The 25,485-nt window shown below is 49.7% G+C and overlaps 1 protein-coding gene across 3 annotated transcripts in view; it reads left to right on the top strand.

Moving 5' to 3' along the window:
* The window catches only part of SPG11 (SPG11 vesicle trafficking associated, spatacsin), an 81,117-nt gene that overhangs the window by 1,222 nt on the left and 54,410 nt on the right, over positions 1 to 25,485 (top strand). For 2 of the 3 annotated variants that reach the window (XM_088452813.1, XM_088452815.1), the window contains exons 2-10: positions 11,741 to 11,954; positions 14,485 to 14,657; positions 20,933 to 21,160; positions 21,276 to 21,438; positions 21,518 to 21,655; positions 21,806 to 22,161; positions 22,286 to 22,431; positions 22,522 to 22,639; positions 22,723 to 22,878. In XM_088452813.1, the coding sequence (XP_088308939.1) occupies positions 11,761 to 11,954; positions 14,485 to 14,657; positions 20,933 to 21,160; positions 21,276 to 21,438; positions 21,518 to 21,655; positions 21,806 to 22,161; positions 22,286 to 22,431; positions 22,522 to 22,639; positions 22,723 to 22,878 (1,672 nt within the window). In that variant the 5' untranslated portion in view covers positions 11,741 to 11,760. The remainder of the gene's footprint in view (positions 1 to 11,740; positions 11,955 to 14,484; positions 14,658 to 20,932; positions 21,161 to 21,275; positions 21,439 to 21,517; positions 21,656 to 21,805; positions 22,162 to 22,285; positions 22,432 to 22,521; positions 22,640 to 22,722; positions 22,879 to 25,485) is intronic. The other variant, XM_088452814.1, reaches the window with a different exon arrangement.

Raw genomic sequence — 25,485 nt, forward strand, 5'->3', positions numbered from 1 at the left:
TCAAAATATTGCAACCAAATGATAATGAAGTTGTTTATTTCTCCTTCATCCACTAGGGGACACTGGAGTTCAAGACAGTGGGGTATAGACGGTGGTAGAGCAGAGCCTGGCACTTTAAATAATTTAGAAGTGTGACTGGCTCCTCCCCCTCTATCAGCCCCAGTTTTTAGAATGTGCCCGAGAGAGCCGGTCGCACATCAGGCTGTCTCCAGCCTTTCTTATTTATTTTTAGTGTTTTTATTAACAAGCATTGAGGACAGGCAGACTGCTTACTGTGGCAGCCTGCGTGCTACGTGGGAGCCGCCGGGAAAGGCACCACACGGCTACTGCAGCCTGTGTCCGGTGACCTAGAGGAGGGGGCACACACCTGGAGTCATCGGACTCTGCGAGGACCCGCCACTGCTGACACCGGCATGTGTCCGGGTTCCTCGCCGCCCCCTCAGCCCAGCATCCCGGCCGCAGCTGTTGTAAGTATAACCACTGCTCCTGATAGCAGGAGCAGTGGATGCATAGCTGGGCTCAGTGACATAATGTCACTGTTAGGAGACCTGACCATCCCCCCGCACGCACCCGAGTCCCTTATCGGGTAACAGAAGGTGGTAAGTGGACCAGAAGAACACGCTGCAGTGGCTGTTGCGACTTAATGGCTCCTTCCAGCACCCGCCGCTGCTCTCAGCAGGCAGCGTCCGGGTCTAGGGCTTATCCATAGTCGGCCAGTTACTAATGTAACGCTGACAGGACATCGCGGTCCCGGCTAGCGGGGGTGGAGCTTATTACCGGCGGCCATAGCATCAGCCGCCCATTCCGAATGGCGCGTCCTGCTTATCTAGCGGCGCCATTTGTAGTCGGGCTCTCCCTCTTCTGCCATATTAAGACCATCGTAGCTGAAACCGGCTGGGTCCGGGTCCTCCTCGCTACAGAAGGTACATGTGTAGCGCTGGGGTAGGCGCGCTGAACGCCTGCCGCATGCGGACGCCTACCATTTCCTCTATCAGCAAGGAGCTTATTGAGAGAGACCCACCACGGCTTATAGTGGTCAGTGTCCGGGTCTCTGATTATGGGGAGTGGCGCGATGGCAGCGTTTAGGTCCCCGTTGCACCGCTCACCCTCCCACCCTGTGCACCCGCTATGCAAGGCTTCTGGATTTACTCTCCGGTTAAGTGCACTCCAACTGGGCTGTGCCCACTATAACAGGCGGGCTAGGGTATCTCCAGCTTAGGAGGTAGGCAGGCACAAGTGTGTCCCATCAGGGAGAGATTACACACAGCAGCTGCCTGTCCTGTGCAGCCGGCCAGTCCTGGGAGGTGTCCCTATGCTACAGCTTGTTTTGCAGCACATGGAAGCATCCACAGTAGAAGAACTACAGGTACCAGCATAGCATGTACGCCGCAAGGGAGTAAGCACAAGCACTGCCGTGGCTATTTAGCAGCTCTCCTCAGAGCAGGCTTCCCTGTTATCCCTAGTCTATAGTAACAGGCTAATAGTACCAGCGCAAGGCTCGGATCCCGCCGCAGCCCTTTCTGTGTGGAGTTTGTATGTTCTCCATGTGCTGGCAGCACTGCCTTAGCTATTAGCATCTCTCCTCATCTAAATATCAGGAGGAGACGCCGCGTCCCGCAGCTCCTGGCTGGGCTGAGCAGGCTTCCCTGTTAGCTACTGCATAGCATAGAGCTAATAGCCTTACGTTATACAATGCAGCGCTGTATGACGTCACACTGCTGCCACAGCAGCACAACTTCAGTGCTCCCGTGAGTTAGCCCCTCTCCTGTCTTGCAGGAGAGACGTTGGTTTATGTGCAGTTTTGCGTCAGGAGCCTTGATTGCTCCCCGAATTCCCGCCACTGACCGGACCTTCAACTACTCCGCTTATACGATTAAGGGGGCTAGCAGCGCTATTCTGAGAAGTGTAGCAGTTTGCACACACACAACGCGGTATTTCATGATCAAACAGCGTCCCCTGCTTCCCTTTTAAGGACAGTAGTTACTACTGCACACAAGCAGTATAGCTCAGGCACTACCTGCAGCAGGAAGTGCTTTAGCGCGGGTCCCTTACACCTACCACACTGCGAGTGCTTCAGCAAGGGTTGGGGTCTTCCTGTTGATTCCCACTTAAAAAAATGGGTTCATCTGGCGCTAAGATGGCTCACCTGATAAGGTGAGCACGCCAGTAACAGAAGGGTCCCAGGATCGAAACCAGTCTGGGACAGCACACTGCTAAAATATCCTGCCCCTACGCCGTAGCAGAATGACGGCCACCCGCGGCACATGAGCAGTCTATGTATGTATATTGTATTTTATACTAGCCCTGCTGTATAACACACATGCTGGAGTGATTTTTTCCTTGGGCTCAGTTCCTTCCATGGCTTCAATTATTGCTCATGTTCTAATTTTAAAATGTTACGTCACCTACTAAATTTGTATGTAGGTACGCGTATCCATTTGTGGATATCGCTTCTTATCCTTACAGTAGGAGCAGGGGTAGGATCTGTTCTTATCAATTTATGTCTAATACCTAGCATATTGATAGAAGGAGGCTGCGATTGGAGGCTGGACTCTCCTGATGCGGTAGTTTGTATAATGAATACGCTTTACACTATCTCTCCCTGGGGGTTGGGTTTTGTGTGCATATACATATATATATTTGTGTATATGGGTAGAATGCCTATACTTCCACAATCATTAGGTTTACCTATAATCCACACAAGGGAAGCTGCCTGGGATTACCAGAAGCTGTAGGCTACATACATACATATTAATATTATATGGTGGCTCTATAAACTAGAGTCATGTGCTGCAGCTTACATGGTGATAGTCACAATTCTCTAAGGCATTGCTTCTAGTATGGATCCTAGACATGTCACATGTATATAAAGTTATGTACTTCCACCCTCCTGGAGTTCTAGTTCCGTTCCTGCCAGTTTATACGGCGCCCCGTTTCGGGGGACCTATTATCATTACAGTGATGCACTGGGTAGTAAACTTGTAAGACGCCCATTCCTTGTATGAATATTTCCTAATAATTGGGAAACAAAAACCTGTTTTTTGTTTAAACTACTGGGGTTATCACTATTGATATCTCCCTTCTTTACTTGGGATAACCAACTCGTTCTATGTCTAAGTACAGGTACTCTTCTCAGTATCGCTTCCGGCACTCCATATTATTGTAGCATATCTCAATAAAATGGGTCTAATGTGCCCTTAGGTACAATTCATATCTGGAAGGCCTAGGGCCACTTGCCGATATAGGCAGGGTCAGACCTGAGTTATATTAGACTGGTGGGCATAATACGCACTTCACCATTAGAAATATTTATGCAAGGATACTTAAACTAGCAGACCGTTTTTGGGGTGTATGTATAATCTAACACGGCTATACAGATACACGTCTCTAATGGAACAGGCTCAGGTATAGAGTCCTGTTCTACGACCTTCTTGTCTCGACTAAAATTTCTACTTCAGGGTACATAGGGTATCCACAGGATACCTTGGGGTATAGGTGTGACGTCAGTCGCTGGGCACCATAGAGTTAAGCTTTTCAGCCTCCCAGGATGCACTAGGGTCCCCCTCCTATACCCCGCCCCCGAGCCAAGGCACCTCAGTTTAGTTTGGTGCCCGGCCGGAGTCGGGTGCACCTGTCGGAGTGGGGGCTAGAAGAGCCCCTGAAGCTTTCTTCAGTGCAGCTGTGGCTGCACATCTGGATGTACAGCATGGACAGTCAGTCCTGACGTCCATGCTGTCTTCCCTACACCCCCGCCGGTACCAGAACGCCGGTACCGATCCGGGGATGCTGGTGAGCATCTGGGGTCACAGCTAGCGGAGACCCCAGATGTTCCGGACCATGGCCGGATCCAAGGGGGACAAAGGTAAGCAGCGGGGTCCCGCGGTGAGTCCCCGCTGGTCACATGGTCCTAAGTCCCCAGGCAGGGGGCTCCCTGGGGACTGGCTGCAGCGTGGAGCCAGGCGACCAACCTGCGCTTTCCACTACCCCCTGGGACAGCGGACCGCAGCAGAGCGGTAGCGCTGCGGCGTCCCAGGGGTTAAATGCATGCCAGAGGAGCGCGCCTTCCCTGTCTCACAGCCGGCGCCTCCCCCGCTGCACACAGCCCTCTCTGCACGCTGCCGACTGGTCCTGTGGCCAGGCCAGCCTCCTCTCTGCTCCTCGGCGACCATCTTCTCCAGAACGCATGGTGAACGCTGCTGGAAGCCTGGAAGGAAGCATCGTGGTCTGGGTCCCCCCGCATACCTCTCCTCCGCTGTGGTCAGGTCTGTGTATGCAGCGCTGTGTCCTACCAGGCCCTGGGTCTGCGTAGTTGAGTGATCAGCGCTGTTAGTGCAGGAATTGATTTTCTTTGCATTGTATGTGACTGTGCTAGCGCTGCTGCCTGTAACTTTTCTCTAAACTGTCAGCTTTATTACTGTCCCTGTTCTTTCTGCTAAGCCCTTGCGGTGCGGTGCTGCAGGGTGGTCTCTCGCCTATTTAAGATATAATTGGTGAGAGAGGTCACATACGTGGTGCCATCATGTCCGAAAGTGATTTTCCCCTCCGGCTACAGTGTACTACGTGTAAAGTACCGTTAGCGGAGGGGGAGGGTAGCGCGGAGGGCCTTTGCCGGCAGTGTTTGTCCATGGCGCGGCCTCTTACGGTTACAGCACCGGTACAGGAGCCGCCCTGGGCTTGTTTCGCTCAGGCGCTTACAGCCTTAGTGGACCAGTTAGCTCCGCAGCCCGCGTTTACACCGATGGGTTTATCCCAGCAGTCAGTGGTGTCGTCACCCATGCAGGGTTTCCCACGACAATTGGTGGTACCCCACAGTCTCCCTACTTCCCCGCTCCCGGTTTCTCAGGAGCCAGCGTGGGTTAACTCCCTGACGAGTTCTGTACAGCACTTGTCGGATGTGTTGCAAGGAGAGTCTGTGATGCGGCCGCATAAACGGCCGGTGGCGTCTCTGTCGGCTCCTTATGAGGATGACGAGGGGACGTCTGATGATGGGGAGATTCTGGATCCTTACGATCAGGAACCTCTCCATACTAAGGACGCTGATGCTAAGTCCAAAGTATATATTCCTGGACTTATTCGGGCGGTCCGTACAGCCTTGGTGATTGAGGACGAAGTTCTCCCAGCGGCTGCTAAATCTAAGTATGCCTTTTTCAAAGATGTGAAGGGCGATGCCACAGTCTTTCCTCTTTCGGGTCAGTTGGTGGACCATTTAGAGGAGGCGTGGAAACAGCCTGGCAAAAGATACCAGCCGCAGAGACGCCTGGCGGTGGCTTATCCGTTCGCGGATAATTATTTTGCAAAGTGGGAATCTCCTCCACCGGTGGATTCTCACGTGACCCGTCTTGTCCGTAGTGCCACATTGCCGATGCCATCTATGTCCTCCCTTACGGATGCTACGGACTGCAAGGTGGAGATCTGCCTGAAGTCCGCTTATTCCCTTGCGGGGGGGGCAGCACGGCCGGCTATGGCCATTTGCTGGGTTGCCAGAGCGATGGAGCGCTGGGCGGATTCATTAGAGGCTTCTTTTGATTCCGACTGTCCGGCCGAACAGGCGGAGTTGATTGGTAATCTCCGTGATTCGGCCACTTATATCAACGAGGCGGCCCTAGACATTAGTACTCTGGTGTCTAGAATTTCTTCAGCAGCGGTGGCTGCTCGTCGCACCTTGTGGCTGCGATCCTGGAAGGCGGACGCAGATTCCAAAAAGGGTCCGGACGCGATGCCGTTTACCGGAGAAGTTCTCTTCGGTCCGGATCTGGATAAGATTGTGGCCACGCTGGCGGCAGCCAAATCGGCTTGTCTCCCGTCGGCCACTGCTCCTTCTGGTTCTGGACCATCGTCCTTTCGGTCATCTAGGGCCCAGGGCAGGCCCAAACCACAGTCGTTTCCTCGACAGGCTGGCCCTAAGAAATCGGCCAAGCCCCGGAAGCAGGCATGGAGTACCAGACGTCCGGCCCCCAAGTCAGATGACAAGCCTGCGGCCTGACGGTCCGGGCCTCCCTTTGGGGGATCCCAGGGTGGGAGGCCGCCTGCTGCAGTTCGCCCAGTGATGGTCGGCCACTACGACAGACACTTGGGTTCTGGAGGTGGTTTCCCACGGATATGCCCTCTCCTTCCGGCACAGACCCCCGGCTCGATTCTTCACCACGGGTCTACCATCAGACCGGAACAAGGCTACGGAGCTGCGGAAGGTATTGCACACTATGCTCCAGGCTGGAGTTATAGTGCCTGTTCCATTCTCCCAGAGGGGCCAGGGTTTCTATTCAAATCTATTTTTGGTACAGAAACCCAATGGGTCGTATCGTCCGATTCTCAACCTCAAAGCACTCAACAAGTCTTTGCGGGTTCCGAAGTTTCGGATGGAGACCCTACGGTCCATCATTCTGGCGCTGGAACCTGGGGACTACATGGTGTCATTGGACATACAGGACGCTTACCTGCATGTCCCTATTCTTGTGCGCCATCAACAGTTCCTCAGGTTTGCAATCCGCAGCGACCACTTCCAGTTTCGGGCGTTACCTTTTGGCCTGGCGACAGCACCACGTGTTTTCACCAAGGTGATGGCGGTCATGGCGGCTTCTCTGCGGCTGCAGGGAGTCCGCATGTTACCGTACTTGGACGACCTGTTATTGGTGGCAGGATCTCCAGAGCTCCTGTTACGCCACTTGGACTTGACCATTGCACTGCTGCAACGGCACGGCTGGCTAATCAACTGGCAGAAGTCCACTCTAATCCCGTCTCGGAGGATTCTGCATCTTGGAGCCTTATTGGACTCGGGACAGCAAAGGATCTTAGTGACGGAGGCCAAGATCTCTGCTTTACAGTCAAGGGTGCGCAGTTGTCTGCACAGCCGCCGGGTGTCCCTACACTCGGCGATGAGGTTACTGGGCTCCATGGTGTCGGTGTTCGACATGGTGGAATACGCCCAGTTTCACTCCAGACCTCTGCAGCACCTGATCCTGTCCAAGTGGAACGGGCTGCCTCAGTCTCTGAAGTCCCAGACGATTGTTATCACCTCGGAGGTTCGCCTGTCCCTTGCGTGGTGGTTACAGACGACCCACCTCAACAAGGGACGTCCGTTCTGGGTTCCAAATTGGGTCCTGTTGACAACGGACGCCAGTCTTCGGGGCTGGGGAGCAGTTTCGGGTCCACACTTGTTCCAGGCAGGTGGACGCCGACAGAAGCGGAGCTTCCAATAAATATCTTGGAACTCCGTGCGGTCTTCAATGCTCTCCAGCAGGCACATCGGTTTCTCCAGGGTCACCCGATGCAGGTCCAGTCGGACAACGCTACCACCGTGGCCTACATAAACAGGCAAGGCGGAACTCGCAGTCGGGCACCTCTCGTAGAGGTCTCTCGGATCCTGGTTTGGGCGGAGCGCAATCTTCCGGCCATATCAGCGGTCTTCATCCCGGGAGTGCTTAATTGGGAGGCGGACTTTCTAAGTCGCCAGGACGTTCATCCGGGGGAATGGTCCCTGCACCCGGACGTTTTTCAACTGCTGGTGGACAGGTGGGGTCTTCCAGAGATCGACCTCATGGCGTCCCGGCACAACAACAAGTTGCCGGTGTACAGGTCTCGCACAAGAGACGAAGGGGCGTCTCTGGTGGATGCTCTGTCCGTCCGGTGGACGTTCCGGTTCGCATACCGGTTCCCTCCGGTCTCCCTTCTTCCACGGGTAATCCGGAAATTCAAACAGGAAGGAGGGACGCTCCTGTTGATAGCTCCCGCGTGGCCCAGACGGCACTGGTTCTCAGACCTTCAGGGTCTGTCCGTGGACAGTCCTCTGCGGTTGCCGCTACGACCGGACCTTCTGTCTCAGGGTCCTTGTCTTCACCCGGACCTGACTCGGCTGTCTTTGACGGCGTGGCTGTTGAGACGGCCATGCTGAGGTCCCGGGGGTTTTCCAGCTCTGTGGTGCGTACCATGTTGCGAGCTCGGAAACCGTCTTCCTCGAGGATATACCATCGTGTGTGGGATATGTTCTTCCAGTGGTGTCGACCGAGAGGTTATGCACCGCGGGAGTTTCTCGGATTCTCGCCTTCCTGCAAGCGGGACTAGATCATGGGCTTCGCCTTGCTTCTTTGAAGGTACAGGTTTCGGCCCTATCTGTCTGGTTTCACCGTAGGATTGCTACAATCCCGGATGTGCGCACCTTTATGCAAGGTGTTCTCCGCATTCAGCCGCCCTTTGTTCCACCTGTGGCGCCTTGGGATTTGGCTGTGGTCCTGAGGGCTCTCCAAGGACCGCTGTTTGAACCACTGGGCTCAGTGGATCTTAAATGGCTAACAGCTAAGACTGTTTTCCTTCTGGCTATTGCTTCGGCCAGACGTGTCTCTGAGTTAGAGGCTCTTTCTTGTAGACCCCCTTTCTTGGTTTTTCATGGGAACAGGGCAGTGCTCCGCACTCGGCCCGAGTTTCTTCCAAAAGTTGTTTCCCAGTTTCATGTTAACGAGGAAATCGTTGTTCCGGCCTTTAACTCACCGGGTCTTTCCGTGGGTGAGGCCTCTTTGGATGTTGTGCGGGCCTTAAGGACTTATGTTGACCGCACTTCTTCGTTTAGGAAGTCGGACGCTTTGTTTGTCCTCTATGGCTTCCGTAAAAAGGGTTGGCCTGCTTCAAAGCAAACTTTGGCAGCCTGGATCCGTATGGCTATTTCTGAAGCTTATCTTCATGAAGGCCTACCGGTTCCTCCTTCTCTGAAGGCTCATTCCACTAGGTCTGTGGGTCCTTCGTGGGCAGCTCGACGTGGTGCCTCGGCAGTTCAGATCTGCAAAACTGCTACGTGGTCCTCTGTCCATACCTTCGTGAGGTATTACAGGTTTGACACCTTTGCCTCTCAGGATGCTTCCTTCGGGCGGCGGATTCTCCTTTCTGCACAGGAGCGTCCCCACCCTTAAAGATACTGCTTTGGGACATCCCCAAGGTATCCTGTGGATACCCTATGGACCCTGAAGTAGAAAATATGAGATATGGTAAGAACTTACCCTTGTTATCTCTATTTCTACGAAGTCCATAGGGTTCCACAGGACTCCCGCCCTGTCGCACCTGTGCTGCAGATGGGCTTTGCTCTGGTCAGCGGTTTTCCGTCTCCCTCTGGTGAGAATGTGATTCTTGTATGTGTCCAGATCTTTTTTCTCTCTCTTCCTTCTCCTCCTCCGGCCTATGGCTTGATAACTAACTGAGGTGCCTTAGCTCGGGGGCGGGGTATAGGAGGGGGACCCTAGTGCATCCTGGGAGGCTGAAAAGCTTAACTCTATGGTGCCCAGCGACTAACGTCACACCTATACCCCAAGGTATCCTGTGGAACCCTATGGACTTCGTAGAAATAGAGATAACAAGGGTAAGTTCTTACCATATCTCATATTTTTGCTAGTTTTCACAGTATTTTCTACTGCACATCTCCAGACTGAAGTCCGTGCTGTAGAGCATTGGTCTTAGCCCACTGAAGCTACTCTCTATACCTAATGTGGCGGGTTGCTGTGTGATGGTAAAGGTCAGTGACATTCTACATAGCGTCCAGAGGGCTTCTGGTCGCTCAAAGGTAAGAGCTTACTAATGCCTCGGATGATGCTCCTATTTCATGCAACCTGACATACATAGCTTTATTCTCCCTTACGCACCCTAGCTGCTGTCCTAGCAGCCATCCGCTCTTTTAGTCAGTTGGCTCTACACTTTAGAGTTTTCCTTGAGTGTGGGTGGTGCATAATTACAACATTGGATTGGCGACACTATTCTACTAGAACCTGTTAAGGTTCTGGACCGAAGCACACCTATAGGCTATTGCACATCTTTACATAAGTGTGATCCGCGCAGGGGATCTGGTTGGGTTCCTGTTCAGTATCTGTTGATATATTTATCACACTCACATGGTTGTCCTAGGGCTCTGGCCTTGTTGTATGGGATGCTTCCCTATATTGATAGCTCTCCCTGGATGGCTGTTGCATTCGTGCTGTTTTACTGTTAGGTTCCTGGTTGTTTTCATACTATGTTCGGGCCAGCAGTTGGTACTGACTACGCACTTACATCATGTTGGAAGTTGTCTGTTATTTTCTTTTTAACGGCAGCATTTCAGTTCCTGTTTTATCCCTGTTTTCAAAATGGGTTGTACTTCCGTCTGACCCTCTGAAAGGTATTGTAGTCTCAATCCTCTCTCTCTCTCTCTTTTGCCTCGGTCTCACGCCCAGTGGGATCTCCACTCGTTGGAGACTTCTATGGTCTAGCCCTTCCACTGGTTAACAACTTTGTTGTCGTTGGACCTCAAGGATGGTTCGGGGCTACTGTTCAGTCTTGTCTTTTGCCTCCCTGCATACTCTTGTTGGGAGTCTGTGGACAGGATCAGCTCTGTATCTGTAGTTTGGTATTGTTATACTTTTATATATACGATTATGTCCAGCAGTGCTGGGATTCTTCTGTCTGCGGCTGCTGCAGCTGCCTGTTTAGACTCTAGTAAGGTTCTCGAGTTTGTGTTCGTTTACTGCCCTTCTCCTATAGATTCTTGTTGGGGCTCTCTGCCACCAACAGTCCGGTTTGGTCTATTTCAGCTGAGATTACAGATTCTGACGTTTCTCACCTGTGTTTGTTCTCTCAACAGCTGTTCTGTTCCTTTTGACTTGCGCTGTAAGTTGTGGAATTTTCTTTGACTGTTTAGTGAGGCGTAGTGTTTGTCTCCTGTGCTACGACACTTGTTCCTCAGCTTCCGCTGGGCCTCAGGTTCTTGGCGGTCCCTGTTTCGGTTTGGCCAAGGGATCAGCAAGTTCTCCGCGCTGCCACCCGGGAGGTTGGCTTTGGGACGTCCCCACTGTCTTGAACTCCAGTGTCCCCTAGTGGATGAAGGAGAAAACAGGATTTTGGTACTTACTGATAAATCCCTTTCTCCGATTCCACAGGGGACACTGGATGCCCGCCCAGCGCTGCGTACCTGCCGTTTTGTTTGGTTTCTATAGTTGTGTTCCCTGCAGTGGGTTCCTCTGTTCTCCTTCAGTCGGTCTTGTTCCGTTCTGTGGTCTTCTCCTTTTCCTCGTTTTTTTCTGTTGTCCTCCGTCTCCTCTCGGGCTCAGTTCTTCAACTGGGGCTGATGGGGCATAGAGGGGGAGGAGCCAGTCACACTTCTAAATTATTTAAAGTGCCAGGCTCTGCTCTACCACCGTCTATACCCCACTGTCTTGAACTCCAGTGTCCCCTGTGGAATCGGAGAAAGTGATTTATCGGTAAGTACCAATATCCTGTTTTTTCACCTTTTCAATACGTAACATATTAGAGGTATTGCGTCTTCTTATTTTCAGATTGGCCGGATAGATTTCCAGCCAATTCTAAGCGATACACATTGATGGGGACTTTACATTTGAGCCTAAAACTGTCTTTTAGTAAAAGCAGTGGTATGGAGCTGTAAATTGCAGGAGGTCTGCAGTGCGGTGTAGCAGTGTTCAAAATGCTGCGCAAATGGAAAGTACAGAATTTGGTTCACAGGCCAGATATGTTAAATGGCACTGATTTATACCGTGAGTGCATGCTGTACCCATATTTTGTCTTTTAAATGCACCGTTTCTAAAACATCACTTTCAGTATGGTTACAGTATTAGAAGTCTTTTCTTCATTGTTACACAGTGAGCTTATCTACTCTTTAAAATCTAACTAATGAAATCAGTATTTTGTAAATCGTTACCACACACATCATTAATAGTATTTACGTGTGGATAGGCATATAGGATACATTATTCGATTGGGGTTGACACATGTTTAGATTTATGTTTCAGCTGTAAAATGGAACTGAGCATCCTTCTGGATCCTGGCATAACTCTACAAGACTGGACCGAGCTGCCAGTGAGTGTGTCCCTGATCAGGCAGAAGAACCTGACCCTATGCAGCCTTCTGCCACAAGGAAGTCTTCGCCTCACCACCTTTACCTCTGGAACCCTCCAGGGTGCCCATACGCATCTGAATGGACCATTCACTCAGTAAGAGCTCTCTCTGGGCTTAGCCAATTTTAGAAATGTGAAGAACCAGGCATAGACAAATGTATCCAGATGTTAGGAGTCAGCTGTTTTATAATTATACCTAGTGAGTCTTATCAGCTTCATATCTAACAGTGGCCAGCAAATTATACAAATAGACCAGCATCATATACACAGTGCGCTCCCACCATATTATGCAACATAGCTGATGTCCCTAGCCCCTGAGCAAAAAAAAATAAATATTATATATATTCACCATTATTTTATTTATTACCAGTTATTTATATAGCGCACACATATTCCACAGCGCTTTACAGAGAATATTTGGCCATTCACATCAGTCCCTGCCCAGTGGAGCTTACAGTCTATATTCCATATCACATGCTATCACACACACATACACATGAGGGTTAATTTTGTTGGGAGCCAATTAACCTACCAGTATATTTTTGAAATGTGGGAGGAAACCGGAGCACCCGGAGGAAAACCACGCAAACACAGGGAGAATATACAAACTCCACACAGTTAGGGCCGTGGTGGGAATTGAACCCACAAGCTCAGTGCTGTGAGGCAGTAATACTAACCATTACACCGTCTGTGCTGCCCATCCAGCCTATGTCACCATAAAACATTGATATATTGACACCAAACTGTCGTCAGTACACATATTTTAGTCACCATGGCGTCATTATGACACAGATATGGTCTAGACCTGTGAATATGTGTTTACATGCTGCAAGTGAAGCAATGATGAAATTAAATGTCCTTTCTGTTGAACTGTCTTCAGTTCAAGTTCATGTATACTATGTAATGTGTTTATCTGTAGTGTGGCCATAGGTAAGATGTGTGTTATTCTGGGTGTCTTCGTTCTCTAGAGTAATTGTATCCTCTTAAATGCAATATGTGCATGTAACACCGTATATACTATATCTGGTGTATCTACATATTATGTATGGTCTAAGTGAGCACTGAATATGCATTTATCATAGAGACCATAATAAGACATGTTCAAGCAGCAGAAATTGTACAGTGAATATATATCAACTGCACTGGAGGTAAAACCTATTCATTTAGAAAAGCCAAATACACCTAGGTGCTATTGAAAACAATCTGACAGACTGCAGCTTCTAAGAGAGGGATTACTGCAACTCTCACAATGTAGAACATAAAAACAAATAATGGAACGCTGTGAATCAGATTCATTTAATCAATAATGTATAATACAATATAAACATTAATTCCACACCGCCAGTGTACAAAACATGCATAATAAAATATCAGTCTCACTACAGACATAAAATATGAAAAAATACACAAATATAGATGGGACCTTACCTGAGTATTCTCATAAGGACATGAACTGGAGACCAGATATAACTTGGAGACCTTCAAACAATAGATTCCATTAATATACTCGTATATTCTTGTCAATGTTAGTAAACCGCAGAATAGGCAATATTGGTGTATTTCCAAAAGAAAAAGTTTCATTAATACAAGCATGCAGTTTTCTAAGCCATCCATATAAAGCAAATTAGTCAGTCTATGTTAGATAGGCTCACATAATGTAAGTTTATTGGTCCAAACGTGGTTAATTACATACTTTAGGCCATCCATGTAAGATAAATAAGTCAGACAGTGTAATTAGAGTCGCATATATAGCCACGGGGTCCTGCTCCAGGGTAATCATAGGAAGTCTCTTACCGCCTGGCTGCTGGGCTTCCTATAACGCAGCTTTTAGGAGGATCCTTTTAGGCGTCTCCCATGATGTAGTAAATTGTAATACGTAGTGTTTAAAACACTAGGCTGTCATGTGAAGTCAATGTAGCTTTACGCGTTTCTCCGCCTTCCGACTGTCAGCAGTTTCCCCAGAAGATTAGTATGTTCTGTAAGTCTAAGAGAGACTGACTAATTTGCTTTATATGGATGGCTTGGGGAATATGCAATTAACATGCTTGGATTATTAAAGCTTCTTCTTTTGGAAATACACTAATATTGGCTTTTGTGCTATTCACTAATGGGATCCATACATCTGCAACGGATTGCTGCACACCGATCCAACATGTTAGATTTCAGTAATTTGCCAAACCCGACCAAAAAATTATCGGGATCGGAGAATCAGGCATATATAACATGTAGAATTTCCCCATTCCATCATCGGATCTCCGATCATCGATGTTCACGGATTGGCGATTTTGGTCACAGATCGGCATTGGGGAATTTGGGGCGCTGATGTATGGGCACCTTAATATTGACAAGAATATTAACAATCTGCATATTAACACCCATATGGAATGTATTTTTTGAAGGTCTCCAAGATATATTATACTCTAGTTTATGTCCTTATGAGAATACCTATTAAATTTACCTACTGTTGATGAGCCCTAATGTTTCACTGTACTTTGTTGTAGCATTTTACGCAATGTGAATTCCAATTCAGATCTGAATAATCGGCATTGTATTAATATTTGTGCTGTTCTTTACGTCTTGTGGATATTATGTTTTTGTTATTCACCTGTGTTGTTTCATGACTCAGGTTCCTCTTAGAAGATGCCAACCCCCCATGGAATCCACGTCTCCTCACTCTTAGTCAGAGCAAAGAGTTCTGTCTTCAAGAAGTGTGTGCTGCAAATGGGCAGGTGAAACTGAGCACTCTCTGCCTCTTTGATGAGAAGTCTTTGAGACAGCTCTGTGTAGATAATCATGTTTGTAAGTATGACTTCTCGTGTAAAGTTTTTAGTTGTGCAGAACAGATCTAATTGTGATAGTAGTTTAGGAATCCATGTACAGCAGTCACCAGCAAGGGGCTAAAACTATAGGCAATATAAAATGCACTTTTTCTTCATATGTTTTTTTATTACATTTTTGGTTTTGCAAATTTCTAATTTGTATTTCTACATCAGGATCCACAGGATACCTTGGGGTATAGGTGATGACGTCGGCAAGGGGCACCATAGAGTTACGTTTTCAGCCTCCCAGGATGCACTAGGGTCCCCCTCCTATACCCCGCCCCCGAGCCAAGGCATCTTAGTTTCGTTTGGTGCCCGTCCGGAGTCGGATGCACCTGTTAGAGGGGGGCTAAGAATAGCCCCTGAAGTTTCTTCAATGCAGCTGTGGCTGCACATCTGGAAGTACAGCATGGACAGTCAGTGCTGACGTCCATGCTGTCTTCCCTACACCCCCGCCGGTACCAGAACGCCGGTACCGATCCGGGGATGCTGGTAAGCATCTGGGGTCACAGCTAGCGGTGACCCCAGATGTTTGGGACCATGGCCGGATAAAAGGGGGCAGCAGGTAAGCAGCGGGGTCCCGCGGTGGGTCCCTGCTGAAACATGGTCCAGGGTCCCCAAGCAGGGGACTCTCTGGGGACTGGCTGCAGCGTGGAGCCTGGTACCTAACCTGTGCTTCCACTACCCCCCTGGGACAGCGGACCGCGGCTGAGCGGTAGCGCTGCGGCGTCCCAGGGGTTAACTGCATGCCAGGGGAGCGCACCTTCCCTGTAGCACAGCCGGCGCCTCCCCCGCTGCACACAGCCCTCTCTGCACTGTGCTGACTGGCCCTGTGGCAGCGCTTCTCCCCCAGGCCGGCCTCCTATATGCTCCTCGGTGGCCATCTTTACAAGCGCATGGCGAACGCTGCTGGAAGCTTGGAAGCGGTGGCATCGCGGTCTGGGTCCCCCGGCATACCTCTCCTCCGCTTGGTCAGGTCTGTGTATGCAGCTCTGTGTCCTACCAGGCTCTGTGTCTGCGTAGTTGATCATCAGCGCTGTTAGTGCAGGAATTGATTTTCTTTGCATTGTATGTGACTTCTGCTAGCGCTGCTGCCTGTACTTTCATTTTCTACTGTCAGCCTTTTCACTGTCCCTGATCTTTTTCTGCTAAAGCCCTTGCGCTGCGGCGATTGCAGGGTGGTCTCACACTATACTACGAGTATCAGTGAGAGGAGTCACATACTTACCATCATGTCTGAGAGTGACTTTCCTCTCCAGCTTTTGTGTACTACGTGCAAGGTGCCTATAGCGGAGGGGGAAGGTAGCGCGGAGGGGCTATGTTGGCAGTGTTATTTATTGGCGCAGCCAATTACTGTCACGGCCCTGGTACAGGAGCCGCCCTGGGCTTGTTTCGCCAAAGCGCTTACAACCCTCGTGGGCCAGTTAGCTCCGCAGCCTGTGTTCCCACAGATGGGATTGTCCCAGCAGTCAGTGGTGTCGTCACCCATGCAGGGTTTCCCGAGACAATTGATGGTACCACACAGTCTCCCTATTTCCCCTCCCCAAGTCTCTCAGGAGCCTGCGTGGGTTAATTCTCTGACAAGTTCTGTACAGCACTTGTCGGACGTGTTACAAGGGGAGTCTGTGTTGAGGCCGCATAAGCGGTCGGTGGCGTCTCTGTCCGCTCCTTATGAGGATGACGACGTGACGTCTGATGATGGGGAGATTCTGGATCTTTCGGACCAGGAACCTCTCCGTACTAAAGAGTCGGACGCTAGGTCCAAGGTTTATATTCCTGGACTTATTCGGGCAGTCCGCACAGCTTTAGTGATTGAGGATGAAAATCCTCCGGTGTCAAAATCTAAATATGCCTTTTTTAAGGATATTAAGGGTGACGCCACAGTGTTTCCTCTTTCGGGTCAGTTAGTAGACCATTTAGAGGAGGCGTGGAAACATCCGGGCAAACGGTATCAGCCTCAGAGGCGCTTGGCGGTGGCTTATCCGTTTGCGGATAATTATTTTTCTAAGTGGGAATCCCCTCCACAGGTGGATTCTCATGTGACACGCCCAGTCCGCAGTGCCTGATTGCCCATGCCCTCCATGTCTTCCTTGAAGGATGCTACGGACCGTAAGGTAGAGATTTGCCTAAAGTTCGTTTATTTCCTTGCGGGGGGGGGTCAGCTAGGCCGGCTATGGCCATTTGTTGGGTAGCCAGAGCTATTGAGTGCTGGGCTGATAATTTGGAGACGTCTTTCGATTCCGACTGTTCGGCTGAACAGACCGAGTTGGTAGGCAATCTCCGGGACTCGGCCACTTATATCAATGAGGCGGCCTTAGATATCAGTACCCTGGCGTCTCGGATTTCTTTCGGCGGCTGTCGCTGCTCGTTGCACCTTATGGTTGCGATCTTGGAAGGCGGACGCTGATTCCAAGAAGTGCCTGGAAGCTTTGCCTTTCAATGGAGAAGTCCTCTTTGGTCCGGATTTGGACAAAATCGTAGCCACGCTAGCGGCAGCCAAATCGGCATGTCTTCCGTCTGCTGCTGTTCCTTCCGGTTCAGATACGTCGTCCTTTCGGCTATACAGGGCCCAGGGTAGGCCTAAGACGCAGTCTTTTCCCAGACAGGCTGGCCCCAAAAAATCGGCCAAGCCCCGGAAACAGGCCTGGAGTACCAGACGTCCGGCCCCTAAGCCCGATGACAAGCCTGTGGCCTGACAGTCCGGGCCTCCCTTTGGGGGATCCCAAAGTGGGAGGCCGCCTGCTGCAGTTCGCCCAGTGTTGGTCGGGTTACCACGACAGACACTTGGGTTCTCGAGGTGGTTTCTCACGGGTACGCCCTCTCCTTTCAGCACAGGCCCCCGTCTCGATTCTTCACCACGGGTCTTCCATCAGACGGGAACAAAGCCGTGGAACTGCGGAAGGTTTTGCACACTATGCTCCAGGCTGGAGTTATAGTGCCTGTTATATTCTCCCAGAGGGGCCAGGGTTTCTATTCCAATCTGTTTTTGGTGCAGAAACCCAATGGGTCGTATCGTCCGATCCTCAACCTCAAAGCACTCAACAAGTCTTTGCGGGTGCCGAGTTTTCAGATGGAGACCCTACGGTCCATCATTCTGGCGCTGGAACCTGGGGATTACATGGTGTCGTTGGACATACAGGACGCGTCGCTTACCTGCATGTCCCTATTCTTTCGCGCCATCAACAGTTCCTCAGGTTTGCAATCCGCAACGATCACTTCCAGTTCCGGGCGTTACCTTTTGGCCTGGCGACAGCACCACGTGTATTCACCAAGTTGATGGCGGTCATGGCGGCTTCCCTGCGGCTGCAGGGAGTCCGCATGTTACCGTACTTGGACGACCTTCTGTTGGTGGCAGGATCTCCAGAGCTCCTTTTACGCCACTTGGACCTGACCATTGCGGTACTGCAACGGCACGGCTGGTTGATAAACTGGCAGAAGTCCACCCTGATCCCGTCTCAGAGTATTCTGCACCTCGGAGCCTTATTGGACTCCGGTCAGCAAAGGATCTTTGTGACGGGGGAAAAGATCTCTGCCTTGCAGTTGAGGGTGCGCAGTTGTCTGCAGAATCGCCGTGTGTCTCTGCACTCGGCGATGAGGTTACTGGGCTCCATGGTGTCGGTATTCGACATGGTGGAATATGCCCAGTTTCACTCCAGACCTCTGCAGCAATTGATCCTGTCCAAATGGAATGGACTGCCTCAGAGTCTAAAATCCCTGACGATGGTGCTCACTCCGGAGGTTCGCCTTTCCCTAGCCTGGTGGTTGCAGACGACCCATCTCAACAAGGGTCGTCCGTTCTGGGTGGCGAATTGGGTCCTGTTGACAACGGACGCCAGTCTGCGAGGCTGGGGAGCAGTCACGGGTCCACACTTTCAGGGCAGGTGGACTCAGGCGGAAACAGAGCTTCCAATAAACATCTTGGAGCTCCGTGCGGTATTCAATGCTCTCCAGCAGGCACATCGGGTTCTCCAAGGTCACCCTGTGCAGGTCCAGTCGGACAATGCTACCACCGTGGCCTACATAAATCGGCAAGGAGGAACCCGAACTCGGGCGGCACTCGTAGAGGTGTCCCGAATCCTGGTTTGGGCGGAGCGCAATCTCCCAGCCATATCAGCAGTCTTCATCCCGGGAGTCCTAAACTGGGAGGCGGACTTTCTCAGTTGCCAGGACGTTCATCCGGGGGAATGGTCTCTGCACCAGGACGTCTTTCAACTACTGGTGGACAGGTGGGGTCTTCCAGAGATCGACCTCACGGCGTCACGGCACAACAACAAGTTGCCGGTGTACGGGTCTCGCACAAGAGACGAAAAGGCGTCTCTGGTGGATGCTCTGTCCGTCCGGTGGACGTTCCGGTTTGCTTATCTGTTTCCTCCGTTTTCCCTTCTTCCACGGGTAATCCGGAAATTCAAAAAAGAAGGAGGGACGCTCCTGTTGATAGCTCCCGCGTGGCCCCGGAGGCACTGGTTCTCAGACCTCCAGGGACTGTCCATGGACATTCCTCTGCGGTTGCCGATACGTCCGGACCTCCTGTCACAGGGTCCTTGTCTTCACCCGGACCTGACTCGGCTGTCTTTGACGGCGTGGCTGTTGTGACGGCCATGTTAAGGTCCAGGGGGTTTTCCAGCTCTGTAGTGCAAACAATGCTAAGGGCTCGGAAACCATCCTCTGCAAGAATATACCATCGTGTGTGGCATACGTTCTTCCAGTGGTGTCGGCCGAGAGGTTATGCTCCTCGGGAGTTCCGTCTGCCTAGAATGTTAGCTTTCCTACAGGCGGAACTGGACCATGGGCTTCGCCTTGCGTCTCTGAAGGTGCAGGTGTCTGCCCTGTCCGACTGGTACAATCGTAGGATTGCTGCAATCCCTGATGTGCGCACCTTTATGCAAGGTGTTCTCAAAATTCAGCCACCTTTTGTTCCACCGGTGGCGCCTTGGGATTTAGCTGTGGTCCTGAGGGCTCTCCAGGGACCGCCGTTTGAACCACTGGGCTCAGTGGACCTCAAATGGCTGACAGCTAAAACTATTTTCCTTCTGGCCATTGCTTTGGTCAGACGTGTTTCTGACTTAGGGGCTCTCTCCTGTAGACCCCCTTTTCTGATTTTTCACAGGAACAGGGCGGTGCTGCGCACTCGTCCTTGTTTCCTTCCTAAAGTTGTTCCCAGTTTTCACATCAACGAGGAAATCGTTGTGCCGGCTTTTAACTCACCTGATCTTTCAGTGGGTGAGGCCACTTTGGATGTTGTGCGGGCCTTAAGGATTTATGTTGACCGCACTTCTTTGTTTAGGAAGTCGGACGCCTTGTTTGTCCTCTATGGCTTGGCCTGCTTCAAAGCAGACTTTGGCAGGCTGGATTCGTTTGGCCATTTCAGAAGCTTATCTTCATGAAGGCCTTCTGGTTCCTTCCTCTGTGAGGGCTCATTCCACTAGGTCTGTGGGTCCTTCGTGGCTGCTCGACGTGGTGCCTCTGCAGTCCAGATCTGCAAGGCTGCCACATGGTCCTCGGTCCATACCTTTGTGAGGTATTATGCGTTTGACACCTTTGCCTCTCAGGATGCTTCCTTCAGGCGGCGGATTCTCCTTTCAGCACAGGAGCGTCCCCACCCTTGAAGGATACTGCTTTAGGACATCCCCAAGGTATCCTGTGGATACCCTATGGACCCTGATGTAGAAAATATGAGATATGGTAAGAACTTACCTTTGTTATCTCTATTTCTACGAAGTCCATAGGGTTCCACAGGACTCCCGCCCTGTCGCACCTGTGCTGCAGATGGGCTTTACTCTGGTCACCAGTTTTTCCGTCTTCCTCTGGTGAGAATGTGATTCTTGTGTGTGTCCAGATCTTTTTTCTCTCTCTTCCTTCTCCTCCTCCGGCCTATAGCTTGGTAACTAACTGAGGTGCCTTGGCTCGGGGGCGGGGTATAGGAGGGGGACCCTAGTGCATCCTGGGAGGCTGAAAAGCTTAACTCTATGGTGCCCGATGCCTGACGTCATCACCTATACCCCAAGGTATCCTGTGGAACCCTATGGACTTCGTAGAAACAGAGATAACAAAGGTAAGTTCTTACCATATCTCATATTATTTTTATGTAAAACCTTTTATACTGGTTGCTAGGAAAAAGCCACAGTAGCCTATTTTAGGGCACCGTCTGCAACACAGTTTACTGCAAAGTCATGTTATGCTATCTGTAAAATATTTGTGTCATGAGGTGGTAAGACATCTGCGCGCAGTCTGTTTAACCTCTCTTTGTATTCTCAGGTGTCCCCTCCTTACCCTCAGTCCGTCTCCTCTCCCTGCATGGCGATGACATTCTCATTCTGCTCAGCAGCAGCGTCCTTGTACATCTTTCCTGTACCAACAAGGAGCAGATGCCAAAACTTATCGCTTGCTTTTGTCTGGACCTGGACCCAGATGCTGCAGAGCGCATCTCAGATGTGTGCTTGAGACACAAAATCTTGTTTTTTCTGGACAGTTTGGGGTTCATATGTATCCTTCCCGCAGAGCTGGATGTTTTCTGCTGTGTCTAAGCCACATATATGTATGTTTATATGTGTAATATGAAGTCCTTTAGTGCATTATATCCCTTAACAAGGTGCTGCAGATGTTTTTGACACCCTGGATGGGTCTCCAGTAGCTGACATAGAGCTACCTATAAATCCAGAGGTTGAACCATTGAAGAGCATTCGTGTCTCTCCGGAACTAGATGTAATTATAGTCTCCTCTGGCACGTCCTTTCTTCCCTTGAGGTTGTGTGACAATGTCAGGTAAATTAGTGTTCTGTGAGTCATGTGTGATCAAGGTGTTGGGGATAAGTACAGAATGAATGGTCTCTCTCTCATGCAGTGAGAACGTCATACGCTCGCTACGCACTCGGCGTAATGAACTGCACTCTAAGCCATCCATGCCAAATGAAAATGACGTTGAGCTGAGCAGCGGTGACATACATGGGCACACATTTGGACATGCTTTTAGAATGGACAGGTAAATGGGTATCATGTTATCCCATCATGTTCTATAAGTACAATTGTCTTGCTTTGTTGCTGAAATGTAAGATTGTTGTACATTTTCTTCCACACCTTTATTGTGACATCTCTTCTCATTTCTCTCACAATTGGTCTGATATCTGCGAAGGTCATGGGATGCCACTTTATCATCAATTTTCAATGATGCAAGGAGTTCCTCAGCGCTTCCTATGTGCCCCCAGCCTCTAGGTATATTGACCAGGAGCATCTCCCCTGGAGCCCCTCTCAGCTGGAGACCAGTAGGAGGAGGCTGGGTGAGAGCCATGACTGACAAACTGAAGGAGGCTTTAAACCTTCACATCTGGTCTGCATCTTCATTTGGTGCCTTGTTCTGTCTGCGGAGCATAGATGGGCATGCCGCCTTGATACACTGGGACATGGAAACACAAAGCATTACTGACCATACTTTGGGGAAAGCTCTCTGTGTGGACTGCACAGACGATGAGGCCTGTCTTGTGATCACAGGTGAGCCAAGTGTGGAAAGGGATTTGTATGAAAGGTCCAATGAAGGTCACTTGGGTAAAATCAATGTGTACCTGACAAGTGAGGCATCTGGTGAGATCTGATCTCTCCATCCATTTCCCATCAGATCGGGGCCTTTCTCTTGTCCTGTTTGCTGTGTCTCAAAATGAGTTCCTGACCCGCCTAATGATTCATGGTAGTGCGAGTACTGCCGACACCCTGTGCCACCTAAACAACTGGGGACGCTGCTCTGTGCCTATTCACACATTGGAGGTAAATAGGAAAACCTTCTGTGCTGTCTTCCATCTCCTTCCTCTTATTCTTTGCAATACACTTACAGGTTATGTCATTTCTCTCCCTTAGGCTGGCTTAGAGAACAGACAATTGGATACAGTTGACTTTTTCCTAAAGAGTAAAGAAAGCATCTTGAGCCCTCTGACGCCTGAAGAAGGCGGCATCCAGTCAGACCACTACCTGCACTGTGAGCACGTTGCGTAACCGCTTGGCATGTAATAATTCACTAACGCTGATTCTATTGCTCACATTTTACTCATCTCCCCCCAGACGTTCAGGATTTGGTCCCAGCTCTCGACCTTCTCTTCTCTTACATCCATGGCACCGACCTGGAGACTCAGAGTAAACACTTCTCAGAGCAATTGCTGCAGCTCACACTGCACTTCCTCAACGGACAGCTGCTGTCACTCTGCAATCTGCTGGCTGGTATGTTACAGGACGAGTGCGTGGTGCAGCACATTGGACAGTTCTGCAGTGTAGCACAGACATATTCATGGGATACTGCATTATATAGACTACAGTATATTATACGTCATTTCTTCAGCTAGGTATGTTACAGGATGAGTGCATGGTGCAGCACAGACAAAGTCATGGGATACTGCATTATATAGACTATAGTATATTATACTTCATTTCTTCAGCTAGGTATGTTACAGGATGAGTGCATGGTGCAGCACAGACAAAGTCATGGGATACTGCATTATATAGACTACAGTATATTATACTTCATTTCTTCAGCTAGGTATGTTACAGGATGAGTGCATGGTGCAGCACAGACAAAGTCATGGGATACTGCATTATATAGACTACAGTATATTATACTTAATTTTTTCAGCTAGGTATGTTACAGGATGAGTGCATGGTGCAGCACAGACAAAGTCATGGGATACTGCATTATATAGACTATAGTATATTATACTTCATTTCTTCAGCTAGGTATGTTACAGGATGAGTGCATGGTGCAGCACAGACAAAGTCATGGGATACTGCATTATATAGACTACAGAATATTATACTTCATTTCTTCAGCTAGGTATGTTACAGGATGAGTGCATGGTGCAGCACAGACAAAGTCATGGGATACTGCATTATATAGACTACAGTATATTATACTTCATTTTTTCAGCTAGGTATGTTACAGGATGAGTGCATGGTGCAGCACAGACAAAGTCATGGGATACTGCATTATATAGACTATAGTATATTATACTTCATTTCTTCAGCTAGGTATGTTACAGGATGAGTGCATGGTGCAGCACAGACAAAGTCATGGGATACTGCATTATATAGACTACAGTATATTATACTTCATTTCTTCAGCTAGGTATGTTACAGGATGAGTGCATGGTCCAGCACAGACAAAGTCATGGGATACTGCATTATATAGACTACAGTATATTATACGTCATTTCTTCAGCTAGGTATGTTACAGGATGAGTGCATGGTGCAGCACAGACAAAGTCATGGGATACTGCATTATATAGACTACAGTATATTATACGTCATTTCTTCAGCTAGGTATGTTACAGGATGAGTGCATGGTGCAGCACAGACAAAGTCATGGGATACTGCATTATATAGACTATAGTATATTATACTTCATTTCTTCAGCTAGGTATGTTACAGGATGAGTGCATGGTGCAGCACAGACAAAGTCATGGGATACTGCATTATATAGACTACAGTATGGTGGTTGCTCAGAACAGCTTAATGACTTAGCACAGGTGCTTGTAAAGGGCGGGGTTTACACTGAGCACAGAAAAAAGGGGATTTGCCCTCCAGCACACTGTAGCAAAATGAACAAAAAATACTTAACTCATACATGTAACAAATACCTCTGAATCTCTATTATTATGTAGGATTTAAGATTTTTTTGTTGATTTTGCTACAGTGTGCTGGAGGGCAAATCTCCTTTTTTCTGTGTTACATTCACAGACAGTCAGATAAGAGCAGATTTAGAGCATGTCATATTACCCCATTTTTATAACGGGTTATACTAAGGTGCACTGGTGTTTTGCCTTTACCCCTAAATCCTCATTGTATGAGGTGATTATCATGGGGGTCATGCAGAGTTAATAACCTGGACCACTTTTTCGAAAATTATCAATAGATCCTACATTTTTTTTATGGTGTTTATTTTTGAAGAGATTTAGCACCTTTTATATTTTTACCCCCCCCCCTTCCTCCAAATTATGTGTGAAGTCCATTGGCTGAATAAGACATTTCTTATTCCCAGTCAGTGTTCCATTATTCTTCCAATCTCAGACTAATGTATGGTGATGGGTCTATAGCAGTGGTTCTCAATTTCTGTCCTCAGAACCCCACAGGTGATGTTTTCCAGGTCACCTAGCAGGTGCACAGGTGTATTCATTACTCACTGACACATTTTAAAAGATCCACAGGTGGAGAAAATTATTTTACTTTTGATTCTGTGAGGAGACCTGGAAAACATGCACTGTTTGGGGTCCTGAGGACGGAGTTTGAGAACCTGTGGTCTATAGAATGCAGGGCCTGATTCAGACCCGCTCGCAAGCGGGTCGATGGTGTGCCAGTGCGCACGCAAGCTCCAGAGCGAGTGCAAAAAGCACTCGCTCCGGCGCTCGCATCCCAAAGAGGCGGCTGTCGATGTTGATCGACAGAACACCCCGTTTGGAAGGCGGGGAGGGGGGGGGGGGGTGGCTGGGCAAATGGAGGCGTTCCCATGCGAACGCCTGCCGTTTGTGGGCGGCCCACTGACATCACCAGTGATGTCAGTGGGAGAGCTTCCGGCTCCATTAGAACCGGAAGCTCTCTGGGGCTTGCGGCAGACGAGACCCTACCGCAAGGGTCTCGTCGCAAGCCGCGATGGTTGAGACCATCGCGACCATCACCTGGCTGCTCGCAATAGCTGTGGATGGTTAACCACAGCTATGCGAGCGGCCAGGGGGCCGCACAAAAAAAAAAAACAACGCCCTGATTCAGAGCGAGCGCTCTTTCAGAGCATCCGTCTCTGAATCAGGCCTGTAGTGCGGTGGCTCCCAAATAGTATCTTGG

Source organism: Taudactylus pleione, unplaced genomic scaffold (genome assembly GCF_031769625.1).
Source record: "Taudactylus pleione unplaced genomic scaffold, aTauple2 ptg000556l, whole genome shotgun sequence".
Lineage (NCBI taxonomy): Eukaryota > Metazoa > Chordata > Amphibia > Anura > Myobatrachidae > Taudactylus > Taudactylus pleione.